Source organism: Grus americana, chromosome 2 (assembly GCF_028858705.1).
Source record: "Grus americana isolate bGruAme1 chromosome 2, bGruAme1.mat, whole genome shotgun sequence".
In the NCBI taxonomy this organism is placed as follows: Eukaryota; Metazoa; Chordata; class Aves; order Gruiformes; family Gruidae; genus Grus; species Grus americana.
This window is the reverse complement of record NC_072853.1, coordinates 150,655,134-150,675,912: the sequence shown is the minus strand read 5'-3', so window position 1 is coordinate 150,675,912 and position 20,779 is coordinate 150,655,134. Positions and strand designations below refer to the sequence as shown.

Sequence of the window (20,779 nt, the reverse complement as noted above, 5' to 3'; positions counted from 1 at the left end):
TGGAGACCAGCGTAAGGTGGTGCCAGACTAACGTGCAGTAAAATGACCATGGAGGTGTCATTTTCCAGAATGTCATGAGGTGACCTTGCCCTGTGCCCTGCGACATCATTTTGGGGGTTGCCTGCCTGCAAGGGTTTCACTGTTCACTGCATGCTGTCCTGGAGGACGTACTTACCTTCATAAGGCGGCTCATTCTTTCTTCATTGTCTTCCATACTGCGCAAGCTAGGAGGTATATACCAGAAGCAGACGTTTGTGTGCTGAGGCTAAACACGGAATAGTAATGGTTTGCACTGTAAGAAATGCTCATAGTATCTCAATTGCAATTAAGTTCATGCCTTCCCTCCCTCTCATATATCATATTGTGACAGCAGTCAATGGTTTTCATTATTGTGGTCCGCTGAGAGTCATCATCATTATTAATGCAGAAAAGATAATTTTAGGCAATTTATTCCCAGGACGTCAGATGCAGAAACACATCATCCAGCTGTGCAAATATATTTATTCCCTACTGAGAGGCATCTAGATTTTGTAGGTGCTGTCCTGTCCAGAGGCCGAAGGGACCGTGTAGCTAAGGCAAGAGTCTATTACAGATAATTTAGAGGTGAGGACTGTGTCATTTCTTTTATTACGTGACAGAATAATATAGAATCTCGTTCTGTAAATAGGAGTCACAGGTCGTGCATGAGACAGCCTAAGATTTTCTTACATTTAATGAAACTTATTATTTCTCAGTTGATTCAGCTAGCTGCTGTATTAATATGCATGCACCAGAGTGTCTTAGCTAGTTTAACTTATACGGGAGCAACAAGTAGAAAGGCATAAAGTAAGAACTAGTTGACATTTTGTGTATTTTTGCAATCTCCCAACAGTTGCCTGCCTTGCTATGCTCCTCTTTGCTGGATGCTAAATGTGTGAGTTACAGCAGCTCCTACTGCTGCCAGTTCCTTTACTCATCATCAGACCCAGTGGACCTAACTCAGTGATGATGTGTGAGGCGGAGGAAATAAATCACATAGTGGCACGCGGGTATGAGCCTGTGATCTCTGAAGAAACATAGTGACATTTATCCTTGTGCTGCAGAGCACTTAGGCACGCACTAAGTGATCGCTACCAGGGAGCAATGTTCTGAGGGACAAAACCTTCCAGGGCAAGCACAGACAGCAGAAGCCACCACAAGTAGGAGGTAAAAAGAGATCTTTTTTTTTTCTTTTCTCTTTTACAGACAAAACACCAGCTAACTTTGTAACAGGTCTCTACCAGGCCTGTCCCCAGCCATCACAACTGGAGAGGGTTGCCTGCAGAGAAGTGTGTGCTGTGTTAGCCTGAGATGCCAGTGTTTCGTTTCAGTGGGGTGAAACTGTGCAAACTGAAATCTTTGCACAGCTGCCTCATCTCCCTTGTCCCTGGATCCCAGGAGGAAGAGAGAGAGATATTGGCACAACAGGTTTTGTTACAAGGGACACCGCTTTCTGTCATGTGCTGTTTGTTTTGACCTGTTGGTAGCACCTCAGTAGGCTGTTGATCAACTGGGAAGTGCTGTTGACCAACTGGGAAGAAGGTGCAATACATACCTTTCCATCAAACACCATTTCATACCCTTCTCTGTTCTTTATTTTATTATATAGGTATTCTGCAAGTTCCAAGCACTTATCGATTTGTGCTTCAAATCCTGTGGTTCCCTTTAGAGGCAGAGGGAGAAAAAAAGTTACGTGACTATCTGTTCTGTGAACCAAAACAGCGAAAAGACCATTCAGCACTCACCAAAGCACCAGCACAAGTTACCTCTCAGAAGTCTCTGTGGGACAGATTAAGGATCTGATTCTGTGAGACAAAGAACACTTTGCTACGTAGAGCTCATTTGTCTCTGGCTCTTGCCACTGATTCCCTTATAGCCACCTCTGCAAAATAAACGCTGGGCACTAGCTGGGTTCTCAGCAAAATATTGCTAACACCTCTGATGAACGGTGCCCTCAGTAGATTTTGCAGAGAGGCTGAGCATGGTTTCGGACAGCCTGGACTGGCACAGAGAAGGGTCTCTAGAAGGCGTTGAGTTCCAAACATGGGGAGTCTCCTGCTATTTTCAGAATAGGGGATTTTAATCTTCCAGAGGTGATGTGCTGGGGGCTTTTCCAAGAATCATTTTTCTTTTTTCAGTTAAACACAAAATGGGCAAATACACTTTTAGAGCCTGGCCTGATGCCTATGAAAATGCACATTTTGTTTAGATACTGCCTTGCCTCTGTGCTGTTTTTCTCTCTTCTTTTCTGATAGACACCATATAAACTCAGAAGCTCCGTTTTTAAGAGCTGCAGCAAATCCTGCTTTTTCTTCTCTGGCAGAAGTCATAATCCTCTTTCTGTGACATCATAATTGTTCCTGCAATCACCAGCTGTGATGCCACAAACAAAGGATCCAACTTTATGAGGGAGGAAGGGGAATAAACAGCTGGAATAGATAAACTGTTTAAGAAACACACATCCTATTTTGTTAATATTACAAGCAGGGCGTGAGAAGAGAAAAAGCAGTACAAGGCATATTGAAAAACTGGGGTTTAGAAGAAGAAATGTCTCTGAGTAATGGATGCATGTCCCTGCTAAATCTGTTCTGGCAGTGCAGAACTGACTTAAAAGCCCATGTCATTATCCCTCTGTGTATAGAGATTTCAAAACAGAGTAGAGCTAGAACAGCCCTGGGAGAAAAGCTTGGAGTAAAAGAGAGACATGTGGCTAAAATTGCCTGCCACCCTGGAGACCCCAGTTAGCACAACAGCTATTGCGACCATGGAGACTTGCATCCTCTTTTACAGACTCCCACACCTCCAGCTACATTTGATGTCTGTCTCAGAATTGTTTTCAGAGTTTTAATGAAGCACATGAGGATCTTTAAGGCTTTCTGGAAATGAAAACAGTGATGTCATCTTCTCTGAACAAACCTGGGACAATTTGACATAATAGATTGGATAAATATATGGAAGAACTTATTTAGCAATGTTCTGCAAATACAGATGAATTAATCATCAGAGTTGGTGTTTTCAGATTTCCCAGAGAACATATTTTGATGAGTTTTCCTCTACTCCTTCAAAAGATGACTTTGTATCTACTGCACGCAAGGAAACTAGGTATTCCAGTCTTGGTTTGCCATGTTTAATTTCTGAGTGTCATTAAAACATCTTTTTATGTCCAGAAATCTTTGTAACAACATTCCTAGGTATATGTTTTATGCTGTTAGACTCTTACAGTTACACAAAGCAAATGCTATGCAAAGCCACGGAGTTCAAGTTTCAAAATCATGTGTGGTGCTTTGAAGCTAAATTGTTAAAAGTATAAAAAACCAGAAAACAATAATGTTCTTTCTTTCATGTTATATATGGGGAATTCAGGTCAGATATTTTCTAAAATGATGATTTCAGAAAAAAACCCCTGAATCTGGTGTGCATTATTTTAATGCAAACAAATAGATTGCAGGCAGTCCTACCTTTGCCCTCCACATCAGCCATAGCTTGAAGACATCAACATGCCGTCCACATTGCAAAGCCTTGTCTCCTGTGTCGTAAGACAGGTCGTAGTGCTTGTCTTGTTGAAAGAGGTAGGAAGCATGCATTTGATTGCAACTCTGCATCAATCCCTTATAGAAACAAAGACACAAAGACGTGATGTTGGCACAGATGTGACTACTGTTTGGAGGGTTGCTTTGGGCCAGAAATTGCAAACACCTAAATTCAGCGGAATATGCATCCAAGAGCAAAAGCAGGATCAAAAAAAGGGACAAAACCAGACTTAGCTGCTCAATGGACTAAGTTTTTCATATCCGGTTGAGTGCCCAGGACACCTTGGTACCTGATCCAGCAATGCGTAATCCACTCCCACAGACAAGGCATTTTTAAAAAAAAGCTCAACACGGTGCCTCCTATTATTATTATGCCTAAGTTCACTTTTGGATCTTGCTTTTTATTCTTTGTTCTGGTTCCTTTTCCTCCCTTCCTGGGAAGGCATCTTTTCTGGTTGAGTCAGACCAAGCCAATTTGGTGACTAATCTAAATAATATCACACCACTTTTCTAATTGCTTTGGTATCTAAAATTCTGATTTTCATTGTCTTCTTTCTTTGTAGGCACAGCTCTTTTCTGCAAAGCCCTCAGCTGCACACTGGATGCTTAAGTGGTATAGAAAGCTTGGGACAGAAGAGCATATGGCCTTTAAACAGCTAGCTAGAGCTATTTCTGGGTTGCAAGATACCATTCTGAGAGGCAGCTTTGTGGGAGGGCCAGAAACCAACAAGGTGAAGAAACCTGGCTCATGAATGCATGAGGTTTCCTTTTTAGCTTTTTAAGTGAAATGCAGAGCGTCATGTTCTGGCTCTAGTTAAGACCTCAACCAAGTTTAAGGTACACCTTAGGGCTGTTGCCTAAAACTGCAATTTCCAGTCCAAGAAGAATCAAAACTTGGCTGTTTATCATCAAGTCTAATCTTTATGTGTAACTCAAAACTGAGATAGTAAAATGAGAGGGAAAAAAAAAATTTGGCTTTCTCCTAATCTGAGCCATCTGTTCTCACTAGAGGTCAAGGATGGTACCAACTTCGGCCAGGCAGGATTTGTCTTGGTGAACTGACCCAGAGGGCAAATAAAAGCCAGCTTCTCTCTTCCTAAGTGCGATCACTTTGTATACAATCTGTTGTACAGCTGTTAGCAAAACAGCAACCAGCTTTTCGATAGCTTGTCTACTAAGTGGTGGTTGTACAGCAGCTGTCCCAGTAACTGATGGTTATATGAAAATTACAGGCTTGAAGGGTAATTCAAATTCTAGTACTAAATGAAATGTCTACTTTTTATTCCAAGTGAACTTAGTCTTCCCTTTTTATTTCCCTGTGCCCCAAAGCGGATATATGGATCCGAGCTGGGCTGAAATATCTATCACAAAAGTCCAGAAAGTGTAATGATGCCCAGATTCTGGACCAAATGTCATGCTGCATGCATATCACACCATTCATCCTAAGAGGACTAGAGTTTGTCTAGTCTAGGACTAGACATTTTATGCTACACAGAAACTAGTGGGGTTACACAGCTATGCATCCATGACTTAACTATGGATATTCTGAATGGAACGCCACAAAACTCTGTAGAGACATTGCCATTAATTGGATCTATCATTTCTGCTAGACAGCTGCTTTAATTCCTTTTGCAGTCACAGCTTGAGTACATAACTAGAGGTCTACTTCTCAGTTTTACAATCCTCATCACACTAGCAAATACTAGCTATGACACAGTTATGAAGAAAACATCCAGGATTTTCAGAAGCAAAATGTCAGAAAGGATCAGAGAAGCAAGTACAATCGGGACATACCTCTTCTCTTACCAGCAGGGCTGAACACTGCAGTGGGACGCCCATCATCTTGTGAGGGTTCCAGGTCACTGAATTGGCCCTGGGACAGCAAACCACATGAAACTCATAGTACTATAGTGGTAAAACCATGGAGACATTTAGTAGTAGTAGCAGTAGTAGTAGTAATAATAATAATAATAGTAATAATAATGAACATATAGTTGTGTTGGGTTTGCGTGGCAAGGTTTTGGTAGCGGGGGGGGCTACAGGGGTGGCTTCTGTGAGAAGCTGCTAGAAGCTCCCCCTGTGTCTGACAGAGCCAATGCCAGCCGGCTCCAAGACGGGCCCGCCGCTGGCCAAGGCCAAGCCAATCAGCGCCTCTGTGATAACATATTTAAGAAGAAGAAAAACACTGAGAGAGAGCTTTTGCAGCCGGAGAGAGGAGTGAGAAGATGTAAGAAAACTCTGCAGACACCAAGGTCAGTGCAGATGGAGGGGGAGGAGGTGCTCCAGGCGCCGGAGCAGAGATCCCCCTGCAGCCCATGGTGAAGGCCATGGTGAAGCAGGCTGTCCCCCTGCAGCCCATGGAGGAAGGATGAGGGGGTGCAGAGATTCCACCTGCAGCCCGTGGAGGACCCCATGCCGGAGCAGGTGGAGGCACCTGAAGGAGGCTGTGGCCCGTGGGAAGCCCATGCTGGAGCAAGTTCCTGGCCGGACCGGTGGACCCGTGAAGAGGGGAGCCCACGCCAGGGCAGGTTTGCTGGCAGGACTTGTGACCTCGTGGGGGATCCCACGCTGGAGCAGTTTGCTCCTGAAGGTCTGCACCCCGTGAGAGGGACTCCATGCTGGAGCAGGGGAACGATGAGAGGAGTCCTCCCCCTGGGGATAAAGAAGCGGCAGAAACACCGTGAGATGAACTGACCGTAACCCCCACTCCCCGTCCCCCTGTGCCGCTGAGGGGGGGAAGGTTGAAGCCAGGAGTGAAGACGAGCCCGGGAAGATGGGAGGGGTGGGGGGAGGTGTTTTAAGAGTTGATTTTATTTCTCATTCCTCTACTCTGTTTTGCTTAGTAATAAATTAGATGAATTCCCTCTCTAAGTTCGGTCTGTTTTGCTCGTGACGATAATTAGTGAGTGATCTCTCCCTGTCCTTATCTCGACCTACAAGCATTTCGTTATACCTTTTCTCCCCTGTTTAGTGAATGAGGGGAGTGAGAGAGCGGCTCTGGTGGGCACCTGGCCTCCAGCCAGGGTCAACCCACCAAAGTAGTAATATGCACCTTTTCCTTTTTCTGAACAAGCAAAGCTGAAAATAATCATGGCTGATATTAGGAAAGCCATGCCTTCATAAGGGACCTAATCCACTCTAGCTGGGGTTTGGATGACAATTTTGGCAACTTACTGCAGGATAATTGCTCTATCCGCTAAACTTAATCAGTATTAAACTTTCAAGGGAGTCATCTGTACTTCATAAACATAGGGTAAACTTCCTAAAAACACCCGCCTGACTGATGAACTTCCTAAAGGCACACAGCTGACTAAAGTTGCAGATAGGAAGCTGGCAAACTAGCATATTCCTGCTCACTGATTCCAGTTTCAGTAAGATTTTAGTAAGTAGCTCACGTAGGCATGTTTGAAAATTCCTTTAAATACTTCTTGATACTTCTAAGTCTCTGAGTAACTTGGAAATGTGGCCCAAAGTATTTTTTATCATTGCTCTGCTGATGGTAAATTTTCATAGCGCCTTTAATTTTAGCTTGGCTATGATAATTCACACAACTGATTGGGTCCAAAATTACCACAGTAATAAACACAGAACTGATCCACCCTTCCACAAAGGAGTCTCCCTTCAGGACACATTAATTGCAAAAATAGCTGTCAGCCCAGATCTTGTGAACACACAGGGCGCTGTTGCAATACAGCCTAGAGTAGAGACATTTGGGACTGTGGCAAGGGAAGATTGTCCAGTTGTTTATTGTCTTAATTTCATGTTATGCTTGACTGACTATTTGTTAATTACTATTATTACATATGACGATTAACTGACAGATGTATACATTTGCATCCTATTTGGCAGGCTGTCAAGGATGCATAGTGCACAGGATTTCATATAGTGCAGTGATTTGAGTTTTGATGTTATGAATCAGTCAACTGGGGCATGTGAAAACTTGAAGGACCCAGGACACAGTTGCAGGTAATATTTATGTGAGCAGAGGTGAGCATGCTGGAATCTGGCAGTATTTTCCTTTGTAGGATTTTGAGATAGCGTTATAGGTTTATGCATGTCCTTATCGTTTCCTGCCAAATTACTTCCACTCCTTCAAAACAAGCATCTCCAAAATTCAATGGACATCGGGCAGCACTTCTGTGCTTTCTTCTTTGCTATTTAAATGGGACTGTGCAAGTGCCTGATGCAAAATCTGTAGGGAACAGTCTTCCACAGGCAACATCTGGCCACTTGGCTTGGCTTTTCGAGTATTTGGCAGCTTTTAATCAGCTCAGAGTCAGTCATCTGATTACAACACCAAAGCTAATGATTCTGAACATGCATTCAGGTCTATGAATTTCCTTTGATAAGATACATTTTAATTTTTTTCTGTGCCTATACAGAATCAGGCAGAAATTCTTTAAGAGACTTCTAGGTAATAGTAGTGGTATGGGTTTTCTCAAGCAAAAGGATTATTTACTGACAACAACCAGATGTTAATTATCTGCCTAAAACATTTAATTTACTCTAAGGTAATTTATTGCCCCAATTACATCCCAATTGCACACAGAAAAAAATTAATTATGTAAAATAAAAATCCACCATTTTTCCTTTGTTATCAGTTATTCTGGGCTTCATCCATCAGTATGTGCTTGAATAAATTGCTGACTGAGACAAACAGTGAAGGAAAAAAGCTACACGGATCCACAGATTTTTTTTTTTAAAGCATCTCATGTTCACCCAAGCAACTGGGCACCAGCACTTATGTGACTTTTTAGCTGTGGATCACAGACAGAAAAAAAAAGGAGAAGTTTTCCTTTAGAGATTTCAAATGGATGACAGGAGAGATTCGAGACTGGCAGCATTTGGTCCTCAGCCATCCTTAAAAACAGACTGAGATGCGTTCAGTGACCTGCCGCAGTCCCGGGAAGGATGCCCAGGCCCTGCATGGGAGCACTCATTCAGCTGCAAACATGCTTTTCTCATGTAGCTGCCACCCCCTGCCTGAGTCTCCAGGACAGGGCCACCAGACCGAAACTCCTGATGGTGGCCAGACTTATCTGCTCCAAACACCAGCCAAGACACTTCCTTCAGGGTGCCTGGGAGCAACTTGAAATCTGCCATATGGGGACTGGAGGACATCGTAAGGATGGTGCTGCAACTCCTCCTGCCTTTGACAGGAGTATTTTTGCAGGACTATCTGTTACCAGAAGGATGGGAGTACTCAGAGCACAAAAAGTGCTCCATTTAATGCTCCCTCCTTGTCCCTTTCTTCCCAATCAAACATGACTACTGGCTCCAGTTCTCCTCTAGCCAGACCTGTAATGCCTGGGTTTTACTGAAGTATCTACCATGAAACAGGAATCTTCATAAAAATTGGGTCTAGTAAGCCAGCTCTGAAGGTACCCATGTTTGAGATCTGGACAAACTGTAACGAGCCGCTGTGTCCATCAAGCAGCAGAACAGCACTGGAAATGACAAATTTCATTAATTCACTGCCAAACATATGGAGATGGTGCTTGTCAAAGCACTAGAAAAAAATCCAGTGGAGTTCTGGATCTAAAGCATATTATTTGGAAAATTCTCCAATATAGATTCAACCTGAACTTCTCATTCCAGCACAATTTGGACAGCAATTTGGGAGGAAAACTCTTTTTTTCATACGCTGTCCTCACAGGCAACTGGGTTGATTTTTCCAACATGCTGGGTGTTTGGATGTACATCCTTTTAAAGCACAGTATGTAAGTTCAGAGTGCTGGAGGCAGTCTTAACTAAACTATATCACATTCATAGAACCATTGGCTGCTCTCCAAATTTTTCATGTGAGATGATGAGAAAGGACCTGAATCAACCTAATCTTCAGGAATAGGATGAGGAAGTTGTTTGTAATTTTAATTGAAGGAACAGCAATTTGATTTAGAGATAAGAAAGGTGGAAGGAAGTAATAATTTACTCTCGAACAGCATGAACTTTGGAAAATACACAAATGTGAGAGTGACTCCATCTAGCCCAGTATACTGTCTCTAGCAAGCGGCCTAAATAGGTGTCTGGGAAGAATACAAAACAGGGCGAGCATATATGATCTTCCTCCAAATATCCTCGGAGTCCCCAGTCATTCGTGGCTCACAGAAGTTCCAAACTGGTTTTGTTTGTCTTCTCTTGAATGCAGGTAAATCTTAACAACCTATGGCAGGGAGTTCCACAGCTAAACTAAAAGTTTCTGAATAAGCAGCTGTTTCTAAGTTTAAACTCAGTCCTTCCAGACTCTGAACTGGACTGGCATCACTTATGTTCATCTGTGTGTATGTATGTGCAATGTTCACGAGCTCATGACTACAACCTTGTATATCCAGGCACAGATTTACTGAGAAGATGTTATTAACACAGCCTGGAGGGGGGTGGCATTCTCTCCAAAAGTGTCAGAGCAGTGGTCAGTGACTGCCACGACACCTGTCCAAACTGCAGGTGCATCCACCTTTTACACTTAAGACTTCAGCATGCAACACCTCCAGGATTGAAAGCAGCCCTGAGGAGAAGGACTTGGGGGTGTTGGTGGATGAAAAGCTCAACATGAGCCGGCAGTGTGCGCTTGCAGCCCAGAAAGCCAACCGTGTCCTGGGCTGCATCAAAAGAGGTGTGACCAGCAGGTCGAGGGAGGTGATCCTGCCCCTCTACTCCGCTCTTGTGAGACCCCACCTGGAGTACTGCATCCAGCTCTGGGGGCCCCAACATAAGGATATGGAGCTGTTGGAGAGAGTCCAGAGGAGGGCTACAAAGATGATCAGAGGGATGGAGCACCTCTCCTATGAAGACAGGGTGAGAGAGCTGGGCTTGTTCAGCCTGGAGAAGAGAAGGCTCTAGGGAGACCTTACAACAGCCTTCCAGTACCTGAAAGGGCCTACATGAAAGCTGGAGAAGGACTGTTTATCAGGGAGTGTAGTGACAGGACAAGGGGTAATGGCTTTAAACTAAAAAGAGGGTAGATTTAGATTAGATATGAGGAAGAAATTCTTCACTGTGAGGGTGGTGAGGCACTGGAACAGGTTGCCCAAAGAAGTTGTGGATGCCCCATTGATGGAAGTGTTGAAGGCCAGGTTGGATGGGGCTTTGGGCAACCTGGTCTAGTGGAGGGTGTCCCTGCCCATGGCAAGGGGGTTGGAACTAGATGATCTTTGAGGTCCCTTCCAACCCAAACCATTCTATGATTCTATAGAATATATTCTAGAGAAATGCAATTGCTAATTCATGTTGGACACTGTATCAGAGGAACTTGCAGAAACCACTCTGGAGCTGCAAATGTATGCTGAAAGGAATGAAAATGCAAACAAGAAATGTCTGCTGTTTGTACTACAAAACAAAGTGCCACACTACTGTAGCATTGAACAAAGGCACTTAGCAATGCTGTTTCAACTGGAAGGACAGCTTGCATAACTTCTTCATACTCTATCTTGGAGATAGCACTGATTTTTATTTTTGTTTATAGACATTGCTATGGTAATCACAAGTGTGTTAAAATGCATTTAATAAATGTGCTTAATTAACATTAATAAATCATACCTTTCAACACCATTTAACTTCCATTTGTGTTTTCTTGACATCAGGAGCCCGCCACCCCATGCTCCCTGGAAGGCAAGAGACATTATCTTAATGAGAACTCTGCGTTCCCCCATGACATCTGTGCGTTCACATCAGTTTGGGGCCCTTTCTTTCTTCTTGCTGATGTGGCACATTCCAAAATGACCAGGCAGATGGGGCCTGAGGCATTAGCTGTACTAACAATTTTCTTCCAGTTGCTTGGAAGCAGCAATTTATAGCCCATAATCTGAGTGCCCACCCTTATCATCTGCTAACCCCTCCCTCGCCACCCGACACTGACGCATTGGGCTGTCCCACACTGTAATTAATGACTTGCAGCTCTGCTCCTGGGTACGCTGCCTTTTCTCTTTTAGTGACCCAGTGATGCTAACCAACCAGACTGGGATCTCAGCTGCTCTGGTGAGTTTTCATCATATTTCAAATCACTACTACTTGCCCCCTGCTCGTTTGCTTTCGCTCACAGAGATCTGGGACAAGCAGGCATTTCATGTGACTGAGAAGTAGTTTAAGGTAAATACGCATTCTTCCTTTGAATCGGACTGATTTTGGCTGACACAGTAATCCACAAGCAAGATACCCCAGCCCTACGGAAATTCAATTACCAAGCCTTTTTGGAGAAAGGATTTGCAAAAATGACACAAAAGCCATTCTACGGCTGAAAGAGGATACTTCAGAAAGATTTACTGGCAAGAACCCAGATAAAGTTAAGTAGCCAATCTGATAAATTTCTCTAGCATTTGCATTAATCTGTTCAGCAATTTGGGGTACTTTACTCCAGATAAATGTATCCTTTTCCTTATGCATTTATTTTGCAGCTGCTGCAGAAGCTGAGCCAGTGCTCGGTATGGTTCTTATGTATTTCTTCTGCTAATAGTATTTAGAGAAAAAGCTGAAGGCCAAAAGCGCCCAAACTAGGTCATATGAAGTGTCCCAGTTGCTAGAAGTACCGCACAGTCACAGCTCCTAAAATGTTCCCCTGACCTGAGCCTTTCAGAGGAATGGGAAGTCAGCGCTTGCATGTTAAGACTTAATTACAGGAACCAAAAGCAACGGTTTTGTACAAGATGACGCTGTACAAAATGAGTAAGTTAATGCTAATACGCCTTGCAATCCAGCCCCCACGGAAGATGATACTTACATCCACATGCATCCAGATTTTGTACTTCTTGCAGATGTCTGCAATAGCTATGAGAGGATCAAATGCCCCGTACACGGTTGTCCCAGCTGTGGCACTCACCAGAAAAGGAACAAATCCCTGCAAGAAAGCACAGAGACATTTGGCAAGGTCAGAGTGCTGCAGCCTTCTCAGCCTGCAGCAGCCCTGACTCCTCTTCTGCTGCCTCCACAGTGAGCCCAAGTGTCTCCTGGAGGACATACCTGCTGCATTACACTGGTTTTTCTTAGTTTAGACGCTACTGACATTACAATTTCTACCTTAAGGTGGCAGCAAACTTCCAAACCAGCATCCTCCATTTATGAGGATGCATGAGACAGATAAGTGCTCAGAACAACAATTCTGCTCCACGACACCTGCCTGGAACAAAAAGATCTGCTCTCCATGACGTCGCGTAAAATAAACCTCACCCAGGCACCACAGTGCAAGAAATATCTCTGGTGAACGGTGCCCTGGGCTGTGTTATAATTATCCCAGTGAGCGTCCGAAGGTGTGGTGGCCCAGTCCTGTCAGTGGGAGCACCTTGTCTAGGGGTGTCTCCTGGGGGCAATGCACAGAGGACGTCTGGGCATCACCTCCAGCCCCATCCCTTGTGCAGAGCGGGGACAGATTGACCTCCACAGAGGCCAGGGACCATCTCTTGGATTCCCTCTGCTCAATGTTGTTCCTCACAGAGGAGCACTCACTATCCATCACACGCCATAATTTGTACGAGCGTTTCACTTTAAACTCATTTATAGTTCTGTTGATTTCATAAGCAGTCTTCAGAGCAACAACGGTAAAGAGTGGCTACATTTTTTTTCAGAGCTGGGGTTTAAACTATCAAAAAGGTCTAAACTTCCCTCTGCAAAGTTAAATATAGGGTCAGGAGGTTTGGGTGGTACTCTATTGCCATGTTGCCTTTCATTTTTATCTACTAGACTGCTTTTCTTTGACAAAGTAAGCTTTTAATGAAGATTTGTGTTATTAATGAGTTTTGAATGCTGTGTTTCTAATGATTATTTACATAAATGTTGTTGAAGGCACAGGGCTAAGTTCATTGCATACTTTAATTTGTTGATTTAATTCTGGCTTCTAGTAATGAACACATATAAAAGCAGTGCATTTTTAGAGATATGTAGATTTTAGTTTATCTTCCATTGTTTTAATGACTACGAGGAATACTATCAACAAGTTAAATTATATACAAATCACCCTAATGATTACTCTGGTTTGCCAATATTTAGCTGAGGAACTGCATCATAGGTTGGTAATATAAAAAAGGAGAATGTTATGCAGAGGAACACATAAAAAAAGCCAAATAGCTCCTGGAGATTATAAAGTAGCTTTAAACCTATTTTCTCAGCAACTCTTGCCTCTCTAATTGCCAGGCTACATTACTGAGAAATAAATCAAAGGTTAATGGGCAAGCCTATGTTGTTTTACCAAGGAAAGCAAAAAAACTACCTGTATCATTCTTGGTTTGTTGTTTGGTTTTCTTTCTTTGTTGGAAGCAGAAAAGCTAGTAAACTTACTTTTTGTTTGGCTTCAAGAATTCTTCTTTCAAGGTCTGATGGGATCATTTTCCCTCTGGAGCAAGAGAAAGTTATATTAGAAATATGATCTTGAAATCAGCTCTTGCTGTTGCTTCTTCACTTAATAGGAAACCCAAATAAGGAACAAAGTGACTTTTTTGCCCAAGGCTTATGCAGCACTGAAGAGCACAGAAAGACTCTGACCATTAGTCTGAGTTTTTACCCTAATTATTTTGTCAACCAGTTTGCATCAATATGGTGATGGTAACTGAGAGACGTTATCTTGTAGCCACTCTCATTAAAGACTGATGCTGCTCCATGGAGCCTCCTGGTCCTGTCTGACCTTACAGCCTTGGGAATATGCTCCAGGCTCCCAGGGAGAGGCTCAGCCCTGGGTCCCACGAAGCTCAAACCCCATGGTCCCCATTCAGCAGGCACAAAAAATGCCACCTGAGCTGCATGGCCTTGAGCAGCACGACTCAGCTCTGGTGTAAGCAGTCATCTCTGTGTTTCCATCCGAGGGATGAACTCATTTCAGGGCGACTGTTCCAGAGTTTGGTGCATTACAGGTTTGCATTTGCTTGAAGCAGGATATGAGAAGAAGCTACCAGTCTGGACTCATTAAACGCACCGTCAGGCCCTTTGCACTGACTGTATACTGTACTTGCAACATCTTTAGTATGAACCATTTACCTGAGATTCAGACTCAGTGGTATAAGGCTTGAAGGCCAATTTATGAAAGCCTGTAAATTAATTAGGCACAGATAAAACAGTGCTGATACCGAATACTGAGGTTAAGGTTTTCTTTGCTTTAGCCATAAGCAAGACTATCTAAGAAGAGACAGTACACATAACAGCAGTACAAACACGACAAACACGAGCTGTCATGTTTGAATGTTGGCCATTTAGACTAGTATTATTTTTAAAGACTTTTTCAGTTCTTGGTAAAGTTGGATGCATTTTTTCTTTCACTACACACTGGTTTCCTATAAAATTACTATAAAAAAAAGAACAACCTTTACTAAAGCTCAAAATACTAGTTTCAGGGAAACAAATAAAACCATAAGTTTTAGTTTTGATTTTGCATAAAAAAACCTGAAGTGTTTTCATGACAATGGGATGGATGTAAATAAAAAAATTACTAATTTCTTGTAATAATCTTGTAAGATACTGCTAGATTTTCTAAATTTTCATCCTTATACAGCTCACAATAAGACAGTAATTATTCCAGTGGAAAAAATGACTTTGTAGTGCTGAGTTTTTTGCAAAATATGTCCTGCATTTTACTTATTCAAAATACTACAAGAAAAACTGAAAATAAAAAGCTCTACAAGACAAAACATTAGCCCTGATTTTTCTTATAGAAGTTCAAGGTCTAAAGAGTATTCAACTCATTGTGAGCTCCCCCAGTTACATGTACATGTTCAGAGAAAAGCAGTAGTTGCCTTTTCTTCAAAAACTGTTTCTGGGATCATTAGAGGAATAAAGAAAAAAAAATGCCAAAGGAAGACAATGAGTTCTTCCTCCAAACATAGTTTAGATGTTGGTCTTTAATGCTTTCTAATTTATTGAGCTTATGCATAGGAACACACACAAAGCTGGGCAGACCCCTTCATTGCCAAAATGTTTTTACCAAGACAAGTGATTATCCAGCCCCTCATCACGTTGAGTATGTGCAGGAATTCATGGCCAGGAGAGTGCAACATCCAAGCACTGCCAAGCTTTACCAGGGAGCAAGCAGGACGTTGGCTTTGAGTATAGTCCAAAAACACACTGGAGCACACAACCCCCACCTCCAAATCTAGCAAACTAGCCACCAGCATTTTCATGTGTTACCACCTCAGACCACCTGCATCACTTAAAGTCCTTTGCAAAACAATAGCCTTGTCCTGAGACAGAACTCGCCCAGGTAATGTGGCAGGGGGTTACATGAGATGTGCTAGGCAGCACCAGAGGCAGGAGGGCTACTGGGGGAGGCAGAAGAGACTCGGCAGCAAAAGGACATTGAGGACAGAATGAGCGTTAGTGTCAAAGTCTCCTCCTATCACCCACATCTGTACAGAGTCTTCACTGCTGCCACACCAGACTGAAGTGTTACAACCCCAAACCTGCAGGTAATACACTATTGCTACCAAAATGTATGTGTGGTAGTAAAAAAGGCAATAGAAATGTCTGGTCATCCAGTCTTGGGCATGAGCAAGAACATGACTTTCTGTATGTTTTCCTGGCTTGAAATTCACCACACACTTACACAGTCCTACGATACAGCAAAACCAGCAGATTTGGTGGGTATGGGTCAGGATGGGGAAGAGAGGAGCTTAAGAAGTGTGCTTGGTCATGTTGGAAACATCAAAAAGATCTTATGGTGGTCCCTCACGCTTCCACAAGTCCACATCTTCACAGAGGGTCCTCTCCACCACACCAGCCCACATCCTGTGCAAACAGCCCGCTTTGTCCTGGTGTCTGCTGGGATTTGGTGAGACATGCAGTGATCCTGCTGTTTACTTCAGGGTGGGCAAGTAAGCACTGTGGTCTTCACAGGAAATCATCACGATGAATTTGCACAAGAAGAAAAGGAAGACATGACTTCATTGATCCAGGTTTGTTCTTTAGCGAATAGAAATAGTGAATTGGAGGTTTATTTTGATGTGTGTTGGTTGTGTTAATGTTGTCATTAATTCCTCTTCAAGGAGTGCTCAGTCTTTTGTTAATAAAGAGATAATAAGTCCGTAAGTCAATATGCAGGTGCTGTGATTAGCACTGTAAATTGCTTAGTTGGTGCTCTTCTTTTAATGTGGGAGCAGGATATTTTGATAGCAGTCAAATCTTCCATTTATGCTAGAGCCATAAATAATTCACTACCTGCTAACCATCTGATTTGGGACTCATAATAAGAGCATTTTCTGCTGAAAAGATTCTCAGTAGAACCAATAAGGACTGTTCTATTAATTTTTTTCCCCTGAAATTGAAAATTTTCATCAGAACATGTTGATTTTGTTAATAAACCTTTGTTTTCTCAAAACCGGTTCTGTAGTGCCCATGGGACCTGTAGGTTAGGTGCCTGCTGTGCTCCTCCTTGCCATGGGCCACCTCCCTCCTTGGCCTACGCTGCCTTACAGTGCTGCACATCCAGTGGCAAGGGTGTCCCCATCAAGGGCACTGTGGGAAGGTAGTCCAGATGAGAAGCATGGTAGGGCCGTGAAGTAATAAAATTACATTAGCAAATGCACCTTAATATTTTATTCCTTTAAATGGCTCACTTCAGCTCATTTTAATGGATCAAAATGTGAGAGTATCTAAATGCTCCATTTTGACCAAAACAAGCTTTTCCCTTATTTCTTAGCAGAACATGTTTAAAATGATTGTTACTTCAATACTTTGTTTCACCTGAGGATGAAAGAAAAAGAATTATCAGAAATCCCTGAGGAAGGGAACATTAAGATTTTTGATGAGCTCCAAAAACTGACTCGTAAAGAAGCTACTGACAGAGCCAGCTCCTCAGGTGGGATAAATCAGTGTAAGGTTGCTGAAGATGATGGCGCTACGATCAATTGTACCAACTGTTGACTGCGTCCTATATGCTCTCTCTGAGCTGAGTACCTGATGATCCTCTTCTATGCACTGATAAAAAGAGCTGTATTTGGCATCTTCACTTACCTTTCATCACATCTAATCAGAATCACACTATCTGTACCAATACCCAAGGCTGCAGCTCCTTTCTTCACAGAAAAGTGACTCTGAAAAAAATACATTATTATTTATGATTTTTATTGTTTCTTATCTGATTTAATATAAAACACTGCACTCTTGCAAGCCCTTCAGCAAGTAGTCCCACACCAGCAGTAATTCTATTCATAGACTTTTTGGAAACTGATCACTGTAATTTGAGGCTTCGTATCAGGTCGCTTCTGTCAACCAGAGAAACAGCAATCACTCTAATCTGGATTTACTCCTGGAATATTAAATACACAACTGTGGCTGATGATGGACCCAAATTCTGTCCTTGATGCATACCTGCAGCTTCTATTGCTTGTACAGATTCAGCTATGAACTTGATTTACTGAAACAAAAAACCTTCCTCTAGAGAATTCGTTTAGTTTGTGGCATCCAGAGTGATGTGCTTCTGCTGTGCAACTTCTGGCCAAATAATATACTGAGAGAAATTAAGATAGGAAGCCTAATTGTGATCTCATGCCAGTGAAAGTTAGTAATAACTCCCATTAATAAATAGAGCTACTGCAGTTTAAAATCAGAACTGGGCTATTAATAAGACTATTAGCTAATCTGTACGTACAGAATAAAATGTGGAAGTTATATACTGGAGTGCAAGTCAGCCTCATTTCCTTAGCTCATAAGACTCAACTCCTGAGCCAGTGTTGGTTTATAATTCTAATTTAAATCCTAGTGATTATGAAGATGAAATAATTTTATATCAAATTATACCACCAAGAATCTGATTTTGCATTAACTGAAACCCAGCTGTAACAATATTATCCAAAGTAATTTTAACTACAGATTGTTAAACTTTAAAAAAATGGAAATTTTTTGTGTATACTACAGTACACTAGTTCAGCATGTAACACTATAAAAAAGATCATGGAGATAAAAATCTAACAGGGTTTTTCAGGTGTCTGAGATGTTAAAGAAAGAGGAAGATATACAGATTGCAGGAGTAGAGGAGTAGACCACAAAGCAGAGAAGTAATCACTATTGCTTTGTCAAGGGAGTATTTGACTTCAACTGTAATGCAAGCAGGAGAGAGCTGACGGGGAAGAGATGGGCACAACGGTTCCACACGTCTGCTTCACTTAAAGGCTGTGAAGTCCGTGGGATTTCGCTGCATACTTAAGGGCTCCCTTCGTAATGAACGCTTTGAGAAATTAAAATCCATTCTAAATCAACTTTATGAAAGGGAGAAGAAGAATAGAACGTCAACGCGTACCTTCAATTTAGTAAGTAAAAAAACCCTCGTGTTTTAAAAATCACTTGGGGGATAATTATTGTTAACAATCCCGGCTGCTGTGGTTAAGGTTGCATAAGTTTCCACTCCAAACTCCTTTTTTCATATGCTTGTATCTCATTATTTTGGCTGAAATGCCTCGCGTTTTTGTGATGCCCACAGAGTTTTTCAATGTTCAGACATTTTGAAGAAGTCAGATGGCTCTCTTAAGCCATGATTCACTGATGATACATGGAAAATTTGAAAATACTTCTTCAAGTAAATGATATTTTTCACGCTATATTAACTTTTTTTAATGCAGTGGGTTGGTATAGCTCTCCCCTGTGGGGCATGGCTGCAGTATACCAACAATATATCCTGAGCAGCCACTGACCATGTTGCCTAGACCTAAAATCAGCTTTCAAGGCCCTGGAACAGCAAACCATCCCAGCCCCTGAACTAAGCACATTCTGAAATGGAAGTCTATGCGCGTCGGACTGACTTTTGCACAAGCTGATGATCAAATGAAATGCATACCCATACGCTTAGATGAGCAGCAAGGGACTCATGCCTGTGCTTAAGTGTTTTGCTGAATAGACCGGGTTCATTGCAGCTAGCCTAATCAGGTTTAAGTCATCAAGTAGGTTCCTTTTGCAGTCCGGGGGGGTTGAGAGGCACCTCCAGGGAAGGATTCATCCAGCACGAGGGTTGCTGGTTTGGAGTGGGCACCGAATGACATCAGGTGAGGAGATTTCTACCCCTTCCGCAAAGCCCTGTGATACCTGCTGTCTGTGAGAGTGGGAAGTGTACGGCACCTGTAGGCACCAGCACTCTGGAAACTGGCAGACGTTTGATTTTAACACGCTGTTATTGTCTAGTCTATTGAAACCACAGGTGAGTGGTACGCTCAGATTAGATATGGAGTTTACCCTGTTGTTTTTCTAGTTGGAGTCAATGGTGCTAGGAAGCGTTTATACATTGAACATCACAGGCCTGCTCAGCCATCACACTGGCATTTTTCATGCCACGTTCTCTATTTCATGAAACCGAATTTTTGAATGAACACATTTCCACAAGCTTCATCAGCTTCACTAAAGTCAGTGGACTTTTCCCAAGTACAAATGCACTGCAGATTAAGGCTTGGACTGCGACCAATCCACAAACCTCTACACATGGAAGATACTGAAGTGTCTTCACAGCCTTGGGGGTCTCCCTGAGCCCTATGGAGCAGCAGTGCAACTTGATGAGAGCAGGGAGGAGGAGAGGCCACGAGGAGGCTATGGGCATCAGGAGGCTTATAAAAAATTCCCGAGTTCAGGAAGATATCTTTGAACTTTGCAAAAATTGAAACATAGCTAGGATATTGCCAGCATAATGACAGTCCATTGATACGCTATGTGAAGCTAGAATTTAATTTATATACTTAAAAAAATATAATCTCTTTTTTTATTCATGTTTACACAAACTGGTGTGCACATACTGAGTAGCGTAATATATAAATACAGGTAGAGATGTAGGACTGAAGAGTCACAGATGTATTTCACTGGTTTTTGAGTCAATGACATTGCATTGATGAATTTTGCTCCTTATTCCATACTAGTTAAAATAAATTTACTACTGCAATTTGTTTTTCTAATAGAAAATACAACTATTCAAAATGCCTTAAAAAAGAAAACACAGATTTGAATGGTTTACTATGAGGAAGAAAATTAAGCCCATGTGCTCAAAGGCATCCACTGGAAAACGGCCAAGCTCAGCTGTCTCATTGAGAAGTCTCATGGCACTGCTAAAACAGTATTGGGGAAGAAATGAATGTAGCGCTGATAGCTCGGTTGCCCGAAGGCTTTTTACAGACTGAAGGGAATTCAGTGGTCAGGAACCAAAACAGGTTTAGGGATAAATTGGGAAGAAATACAGAAGTCTGTGCACAGAAGGGCAAATGCAATTACAATTTCTAAACAAACTCTGACTATGAAAATTTTCAATCTGTGTATACAGTCACAGATCTATGACTGCTGTTATGTTTTCG

General features: G+C 42.4%; 1 protein-coding gene across 1 annotated transcript in view; it reads right to left on the bottom strand.

Moving 5' to 3' along the window:
* The window catches only part of GAD2 (glutamate decarboxylase 2), a 43,258-nt gene that overhangs the window by 3,176 nt on the left and 19,303 nt on the right, over positions 1-20,779 (bottom strand). The window contains exons 8-15 of the mRNA XM_054818097.1: positions 17,469-17,548; positions 13,812-13,866; positions 12,262-12,378; positions 11,085-11,149; positions 5,343-5,421; positions 3,477-3,626; positions 1,574-1,681; positions 176-265 (exon numbers count right to left, since the gene is read on the bottom strand). Of these exons, the coding sequence (XP_054674072.1) occupies positions 176-265; positions 1,574-1,681; positions 3,477-3,626; positions 5,343-5,421; positions 11,085-11,149; positions 12,262-12,378; positions 13,812-13,866; positions 17,469-17,548 (744 nt within the window). The remainder of the gene's footprint in view (positions 1-175; positions 266-1,573; positions 1,682-3,476; positions 3,627-5,342; positions 5,422-11,084; positions 11,150-12,261; positions 12,379-13,811; positions 13,867-17,468; positions 17,549-20,779) is intronic.